This window comes from Propithecus coquereli, unplaced genomic scaffold, assembly GCF_000956105.1.
Source record: "Propithecus coquereli isolate 6110/MARCELLA unplaced genomic scaffold, Pcoq_1.0 Scaffold39, whole genome shotgun sequence".
Classification (NCBI taxonomy): domain Eukaryota; kingdom Metazoa; phylum Chordata; class Mammalia; order Primates; family Indriidae; genus Propithecus; species Propithecus coquereli.
The window spans coordinates 7247126-7256716 of NW_012149618.1; the positions used below are offsets into that span (position 1 = coordinate 7247126).

The window sequence follows — 9591 nt, forward strand, 5'->3', positions numbered from 1 at the left end:
CAGTGATATGAAAATAAAAAGTTAAACATATTCATAATTTTGGATTGTTATTCAACTATGACATATCTCAGATACACCTAAATCTATCTTTCAGCAATGCCTTTTTTCCAAGAACTCGTTACTTTTGCATTTCCTTATTTTTAAAGATTCACCAAATGCATTTCTAAAGGTTTAGATTATAACAATCATGTACATCCACCATGCACCTTATGCTTCATGTTTAGAGCAATGTTAATAAATCCAATTACTATCCTCACATCTGAGGACATGGATTTTTTTGGCCAGACAATTAAAGTTTTTAAGTTTTCTGTTCATCTTACTAAAAAAAAAAAAAATTATCTCAAAAATAATGGGCAGTGTAAAATTATAAAACCCTCTTCGATGACTTTTTTTTTTCTTTTTTGGAAAAACCACACACCACAGAACTTAACCCTTCATTCATTTGTTGACGCTGATCACCGTTGGTGGTCACCTTTCTAAAATAAGCCATATTTCCTTAATTTTCACATTTTAACTTTTTGCATACATTAATATATTCAATGATTCAATATAGCAATTCTTATTTTCCCCCAAGAGACATTATTAAATCAATATTGCATCTTATAACTTTAGTGATAATATCCTAGAATCAAACAATAGGGTCTGAAATAATATCTGCTTTTGAATATAACAATGAAGATTACTGCATATTGTCAGAGCTAAGCGATGTGCCACAGTCTCTACGTTAAAAAAAAAATTCTAAAAGATAACAGTATCACTCAATGCCTCTATATTAAATAATTCATCAAACATTTCTTCGAAAATTTAGAGTTAGGTACAGCTTGGTTTTTGTTTTAAAGAATGTACGTACTTCATAGATAACTAATAATGAGAATTACCTAATAAGAACTATATAATTGACCTATATTTCTCATTTGCCAGGTAGCTGTCAGAAGGCTGCTCAAAGCCAAATCTAAAGTTCAGTCATAAAAATTTAGTGATTCTATTCATTGGTACTAAATTTTTACTTCTATTTCAAAGTTCTTTTGATAAAGCTGCCCACAATCTTCTGTGAAACAAATAAACATCTTAGACAAGAAAATTCTGACTCACTGTCACTATAGTAAGAACAATATCCCTGGAGGAAATCAAGGTACAATACAGTTTGATTCTTTGAATTTGGACTGCTGTTTCAGATTTATACTAACAAATACTCTTTTTCCTGCTTCTGGAAATAGCTGTTAGTGTTAGCTAACATCAATAAGCCATGTGACTGGGACATAATTGACTGCTACACCCAGGTGCAAAGAAAAATGTAAATAGTTATAGTGGCAGTCATTTGATACTCAAGTCTTTTCTGCTTACTTCCAAGTTCAGAGCTGCTGTAAAATGACTAAAGTTGGTCATCTCTGCCTTAACAGTAAGTAAAAAATGTACCTATATGTTAAAGTGCTATCTTGTTAATATGGACCATTTTCTATGTTACTTTCACTTAAAAACTACTTCTGAAGGAAAAGAAAAGTACACGAAACGTTTGAAATACTTTAAAATACTGAATCAGCACGTGATTTAATGAGAATGACAAAATGCACAGGAAACCAAATTGAACAAATGTTTAATATTTTGCTATCTACTTTTTGTTACTCTTTAGTAGCCACCTCACATTTAGTAACTGAAAAACCGCACATAAATATTTGAAGAGCTCTAAAGAACATATCAATTAAGAAGCTAAATCCACACTACATATAGCTACTATACTGAATAAATATTTTACCTATAAAAGCTCAAACTGCCTCATGATAATTTTTTAAAATTGTACAAATATTTAAAATTACTTGAGCAATGTATTCTGGTCAATATACATACAGAAAGTATCTCGTATGAAGTAAACAGTTGCCACCACCCTAGCCCGTTATGTACATACGTATTTATGTATGTGTGCCCACACACATGCACACACGTACACAGACACACAACTTTTAGTCAATCACTGCTTGGAAATTGAGTTCAAAAGACCATTTGATTCTTATTAAAAATAAGTTTCTCAAGATTTTATTTAATAATAAAGTATAGCACAAGCACAATAAACTGATTATAAATACACCTTTAATTAAATATTTATCATTGATTGAAAATAAATTATGATCTTATTTGTCTCATGAGAAAATATATTTTACAAGTTTTTAGATTTCTGATATTCAGTAAAGGTTATGAATCTAAACTATGGAACAAATATAGTTGCCCCTGTACCTGGAGAACTGGACTTGTGTATGTTTATAAGTATAAATAAAGCATATTGCAAAGTAAGAGAAAATTACTTACCTGAAACTTATCCTTTCAGAAGGTACACTGGGAAAATGGATTCTTTGAGCCCCTGTTTCAACTCCAAGTATGAGCTTTCTAGCTTTAAGAGCCATTGACACTGCCCCTAGGGGCAGCACAAGCTTTGGAACTCCCCTAGTGAGTATGTCAGAAGTTTCTTCTGGTGCCTTCCCTCAGTTCTTTTCAAATTCAAAAGATGAGAGGAAAAATAACCCAAGAAAAAAATCCTGTAAAGCAGAAACCTTACTCTTTGAGGGAAGGAGGGTAGCTCATTTGTGAATCCATTCCAGAGCACGCTTTCTGAGAAAAAGAAATACAGGTAAGTAATTTTCCCATCTCCAAAGGTGACTGGTGATTAATGAGTGGATTCACAGAGTGTGGAGAATAAGCTCCGGGGATGTCTGTTTAACACACAACAATAACTAATGAAGACAAACATAACAACGAATGGTACAAGAACCAACACTACTTTTAAGTACCTCAAAACAAAAGGTAAAAATATTAAGCTATGCACTGGACTACAGAAATGAACAAGGACCTTGGAAAGTTGATCTATAAAGTCCCCAAAAGATCAGTCAATATGACAGACTTCCTGACATATGTCTAATAAAAACTGAACTTTCATACATTTACTTAATCACTTTGTTAATATGTTAAGCCATTTTCAAATATTTGAGTTAAACCTTACAACAACCTGTTAGATAGATAGTTTGGCCATTCTATACTAAGGACCTAAACTGGGCACATTCATAATTGAAATCAATACCAAAGAAAAAATGAATTTCATAAAGGAAATATTATCTAAGTAGTATAAAGGTAATAATTTTTAAAAGCTACACTGTATTGTCCCTTCATTCTGAAATCTTAGTTATAATGTATATTAGCCTTATTTCAAATCTGCCAAAAATCAAAAACAAGATATGTAAAACCAGTATGTGCAAATATACAAGAAGATGAATACGGTTTGGGTAAAACATATTTTAGGAATTAGCTAACTCGCAATCAAACCAGTTTAAATATTTAGAAAATAGTAATACCCTTGTACCAGAGACTAACAGAAAAGAAGAAATGTATGCATGAATAATCACTTGTTAGTATATATTAAAGAAAAAATTGAATAACATATAAATTTTGTAAATATTAAGGGGAATGCCACTTTTAACAAGTGGCACATATTTACTAAAAAATTATGTAACCCAAGACAGATGTCAGTTTATGGATAAAAATGTGAAATCGCTGAAGAGATTATAGTAAATTTTATTCACATTTAGACAAAATAATATAATGTCATAAACATTCACCAAGTAAATTTATTGAAACTGATTTGCAAAACCACCATAAAAGGCAAATCAAATAGAAGCATGTTTTTTGGTTTTTTGGTTTTTGTTTTTTTTTGTTAGAGACAAGCTCTCACGATGTTGTCCAGGCTGGGCTTGAACTCCTGGGCTCAAGCAATCGTCCTACGTCAGCCTTGCAAGTAGCTGGGGCTACAATCACATGCAAGTGCACCTGGCTCATGATTCCACTTTTAAAGAATCAACTTCAGTTAGATACAATTTCATTTAGAAAGTTCTTAGAAGGTAACCAAAATTATGTTATTGAAAGCAGTCAATAATCTAAATTTGGAACTATATTAAATAAATTTTAGGAAGCTCAGGGAAACACAAATATTAACAGTAGCTATGGAGAATAGCAAAATTGAAACTTGGGAAACTAGAATGAAAGTTCTAATCAGAAAAACTGAAATAGATCCAGAAAAAATTCTCTTATATGGAGCCATCCTATAGGACGTAGAATTTGATAAGTACACAAAGTGTGGGGACAACTTACTTAACCATGGTAAAATAATTAAACATTAGCAGCAAATGTCTTTTCACTTATTCCACTTCCTGCTAATAATAGGAAGGGTGAAATGAGATGGAATCATTGTGAGTGTTATCTGAGAAACACACTCTGGCATTGACTAATGCATTTTCATCTATATAAGTCAATGATGGGATAAAGGGCAGGAACTGAAATGTAGGGTTTTCTTTCGGGGAACTCACATGAGGGGATAGAAGGAAGAGGGATAACAGAATCTAGGTTTCCTGTCTCTCCCTTGGCTTTTCTCAGCCAAAAAGAAAATTTATGAGTATTTTAGTATTTCAACTTTCATCTCTCTAATGTCTCTTTTCAAGTCTAAACAAAAGCTACATGGGATCTGAAAGGCAAACATCTTTAAAATAAAATACATTTTTAAAAAAGAAGTCATTTTTATAATAGATATAAAAGGCAATAGGGAAAAAATCTTTTCCATTTACATATAGGAATCCCAATTGTCTCTATCACCATTTTTCACTTTATTTTTTACAAAAGCTGGACAAATAATATAAAGAGAACTGATGACTAGAAATGAAAAATGTACCCACTGCCAGCAATCTAATATAATATTATTCAACAAAAACAAACTTCCACTGTGTACATCTGAGTAATTTGTCAAACGTACTATAATGAAAGTAAGTGATTTTTCTTCAAAAATCAACTGTTTAGAAATACAGAGTGTTAATAGGTAACTCAATGAACATTTTAAGGTCTTTGCATATTTGAGGAACTAAATCCTTCCCGTGAAATTATTTAGAAGTCAGTATTATTGCTTTTGTATGAAAATCAATCTGTATAGTGTCTTTTTAAAAAAGAAAAAAACACTAAGTATTATTTTGATAAGAAAAAGCTAAATCTTTGAGATAATATAGCACTCTTACTAATTTAGGAAAAATGTCCAATGCCACTAGAGTACAAATTTGAGAAACATGAAAATTCCTAAGTAAAGATGGCTTAACCTGTAACTAGCCAGTAATTCATAATATTTCAATCAATAAGCATGCAAAACAGAAAATGCATCTTACTTTACAAAATGGCAGTTACTAATACCATGGTAGCAAGAAGATTATCAACCTTAGAATATTAACTATGTAACACCTTTCACTTATCCCCAAACCCCTAGCAAATTTCTCAGCAAAAATTAACACAGTGCTTTCCATAAGTACAAAGTACCATTTAATGAGTACTGTTTGTGATGGTGATACTAAAAAAATAAACACTTGGAAAAGTTTTATGACTTAACCACCAAAGGTAAATACAAATATGTTTTAGTCCCTGGATAATTCTCATAGCTATCATTTACTAACCTTTAGAGTTCCTTTTTGTAATTATCACCTGGAAATCCTATCTCACAATTTAGATACCAAAATTTTCAAGAAATCAGGAGACAAAATGGCCTAAATAATTTTCTTAGCATTTAGGTAGAATACAAAACAAAATTTATTTTTTTCTCTCAACCATTGTAGTTACACATAGTAGTGGACTGGAGTTAGTTTGCTTTAGAATTCTTTATTGAACAAAAGAGGATGATTCCACAGAAAAGAGCAATATTAAGGTACCTACCAACATTTTATGCGGATTTATGGTTGCACATGTTGCCAACCAGATTCTGAAGAACAATAGCAAGGGAACTAATTATTTAAATCAAGTTATTCATAGAGCTTTAAAAATGAAGGGGCAAGGAGCATTTGCTTCAAGAATTTCAATTTCCAAAACATATGGGACACATTTTGTTACCAACACAAATTCATAATACTAAGAAAAATAGTCCTTTTTTTCAGTAATAATACTTCTTAGTTTTTTATATCAACTATTACTAAATTTCAAAATTTCCAGGAAAGAAACTTCTTACCTAAATCTCAGTTTCCTAACCTCAGCACTGTTGACAGTGGGAGCCAGGTAAATCCTTCATGTAGGGCTGTCCTGTGCATTGCAGGATGTTTACTTCGCAGCTTTCCTGGACTATACTCATTAGATGGCAGTAGCATCACTACCCCCCAAACTCTATCCCGGTTGTGATGATCGAAAATGTCTCCAGCATTTTCAAATGCTCCCTAAGAGTAAAATCATCCCTAGTTGAAAATAAGTGCCTTATAAAAAAAATTTATCTAACCATTATGGAAGATAGCTCTCTTGAATTGAGATCGCAACTTTAAGAAGGCCACTCAGAGACGGAAGCAAGAGAAGACACCAGCCTAACCAGGACAGATAAATGTCGAATCAATTCTGGCAATTAATGGGTAGGTAAGACATGTAAAAAGCCAAGCCTCCCTATATTTCATTGAGGATGTTTTTCTGGTCATTCTAGCCCTCTATCTTAAAAATTATAGTCTTATATTTTATGTTTTTTTTAAATCAAAGAAATAACTGATAAATGAAAAGATACTGGCATCCTTAAACCAATGAATAAATGGGCCAAAGAGATGTCCTAAAAGGAATGAAACTTAGAAATATTCTGGGACAGTAATGGATAAATGAAAGCAAAGTGTATCCAAAGAATGTGAAAATAAAGTTTACTATGAGAGGCATCCACAAATGTCTCACTTCCTTTATGATCCATTCATTGTGAAGCGTCCTTACTCTTTTAATTCACAATAATCACAAAAATCACTTAAGAGTCCTTACCCTTATAAAGCATTACCAATGAAGACCACAGTGCTAATAGCCAACGTGTTATAATCTTTGGAGGGTGGCTCTAAACTGATGGCAATTGTGGGCAAAAAATAAGCACCGAAGGAAAAAAGAAAGAAAGAAAGAAAGACTAATTACAAAAAAGGAAATGTGGAAAAGGACTGGCATAGCACACAGTGCTTTTCTACATTCTAAAGAAAAACATTTGTTTTATCCACCAAAACTAACTTCAGAGAATCTACCATATATACCTACCTGGAAATGAGGTTAAAAGATCCTAACTCCTACTAACATAAGTGTCTAAGTAAAGATGCCCTCACAGTGTGAATCCAATTATACCAGTCGCCTTTGGAAATGTATCCACAATCCACTATTATAACCTGGTCCTTCTCAAATGATCAAAAGACTTTTTTATTCACTTTTAAACATTGCTGCTATAATTAAAACTTTCCAAGGAAAGTGATAAAGAACTGAAAATTAGAGCTTAGAATGAAAAGATACTTTAACTACAAGTATATAATATCTACCATGATATGTTAAAATCTAGAACTTACCCCAATGGCAGAAATCAGAAGAAACCACAAAGAGATTACTAGGATCCGCTAGATATTTACTGAAGAGTTTTCCGAATTCCTGTTCTTTTGACTCACTCAGAGCTCCAACCAGTACAGGAATAATGGTAAACTCATCCTTATGGCTTAAAGAAAACAGAAGGAAAAAAAAAAGTCATTTAAGATGTTTAAGAATAAAAATAGTTTTCCAAATGTGTTGCCACTAGAAAGCAGAATTTTTATTAATAGTGGTAGGGATAACATATAATATTATTGTTGAATTCTTAAAATCTATAAATTAAATGTTTAAAGAGGACGATTTAAAAATAGGAGAAGTACAGAATACTAAAAATATCCACATAAATTATAGAAATGTAAACTACTTTAGGTAAACAAAGCTAATACCAGTTATAATGATATCCTCAAAAATAAAAGTAACCCCATCAGAATATCACCAACTCAAGCCTTCTCAACTGCCCACCAAAGCTACAATCATCTGCCCAATCCTCTATGATTTTAAAAGAACGTTAAGCTCTTCTTCACTTATTTTAATCCTATCCTATTATAAATACCACCATTTCTGGCACTTGTTCTATAAACCTGCCAAGTGAGACCTACAAAACTTAATCTTGGCTCCTGTATAAGATTCATCAACTGCACTTTTTACACCTATTCTAATAATCAGAAATAAGAAAGTCAGAAGACACAACTCAAATTTCACTGCATCTAAGGTAGAAAAAGAATTCAAGGAAGTATTAATTTGTAGCAGCAAGAAAAAGACATCACGCCCACCCACAATGTTTACAGCATATCCACAAGTCCCTTTTTCACTCTACGGATTGACAGATTTATGGAAAAGGAACAAAGCAGATTAATAAAGAATAACTAAAACATGTTATAGAAAATAGATGTACACTCAAAACTTTTAAAAAAATTTTTAGTGTAGTGAAACTTTACTTACATATATTCAATATTATTTATATTCTAAATGACCCCATATTTGGAATTTTAGAAGCATGAATCATGTTTGCCTGACTTGTTCTGAACAGCACATTAAAAAAAAAGCCACCATTACAATAAATGCTTTTTAATATGATAATCTGACACTTGAGTGATGTAGGACAAACAAAATTCATAAAAGTTTTAAAAAATACTAAATTTAAATAATCCCAAAATAAATATTAGCCCAGATGTATAGAGCTAAATTCAGGGCACCCAAGCGCCTCCCCCATAAAGGCCCCCTTACCCTTGTCAATTGCGAAATAAACAGATCATACAGATCTCCAGTCCCTCTGCAATGCAGGGGCTTCTTGGGCAGAATCTGCATCTATGGAGTAAGAAAAAAAAAGGAAGCTGGCAGAGGAAGCTGCCACGGGAAATCTCTTCTGACTCTTACCAGTTTGCTAAATAACTGCCTGAATGAATAGGGGCTCTTCAATCAGTTAAGAGTGATTATCAACTGACAGAAAAGAATTTCAGCTCCTAGTAAAACTTTAGGAACATTGTGATTAATTATTCTAGCCTCAACTACTATCTACATAAATAAATACACTAAGATCATTAAAGACTCTGCAAGTTATTATGATATGATAAGAAAGCAGTTATGTAGAGTACAAAGAACAAGGAGAAGCCCCAAGAAATGGGTTCAAGTACCATCCCTATCACATACAAATGTTGAGAGCATGGGTAAGTCCCTGGCCTGAGAATTTACTTCCTTATCTGTAAAGTCATCATAATTATAATACCTATTTCATAAAATTGTTAGGAAACAAGGAATACTATAGCAAAGGTGCTTTGTCAACAGTTGGCTCCCTCTGAAGAAACAACCCATTCACTCTCCACAAGAGCTGCCTAACCCTTCAATTTACCTCAGTTTGAGCTTGTAAATTTATCTACACAGAGGTAAAAGTCTTATCCTATGTAGAAACCCAGGACTTGAATCAAAAGATCATCCATCCATCCCTCTTTGTCATCTCTCTTTTAAAAAATTACTTGTTCTCTATTCCCACAAAGAAGCATGAATTAGAGAAAAGAGCATTTGGCTTTGAAATATAATATTCCTAGGTTTTAAAATTCAGGTTCTAAAGTTAGACTTCCCAGTGATGGAGTACAAAATCTTGAGCCCAAAAAGCAATTATAAAACTGGATAAAACTGTCAAAATCAATGATTACTGTGTTCCAGAAATCAACCAAAGGGAAAAGAGAAAAGAAAAGAAAAGAAAAGAAAAGAAAAGAAAAGAAAAGAAAA

General features: G+C 32.3%; 1 protein-coding gene across 2 annotated transcripts in view; it reads right to left on the minus strand.

Annotated features, from left to right (window-relative positions):
- Positions 1–9591, minus strand: part of MEMO1 (mediator of cell motility 1) — a 116479-nt gene that overhangs the window by 15462 nt on the left and 91426 nt on the right. Inside the window, exon 6 of one of the 2 annotated variants that reach the window (XM_012652547.1) lies at positions 7347–7489. The exons of the other annotated variant lie outside the window; for it this stretch is intronic. Coding sequence (XP_012508001.1) covers positions 7347–7489 — 143 coding nt within the window. The remainder of the gene's footprint in view (positions 1–7346; positions 7490–9591) is intronic. 2 annotated transcript variants of the gene reach the window in all.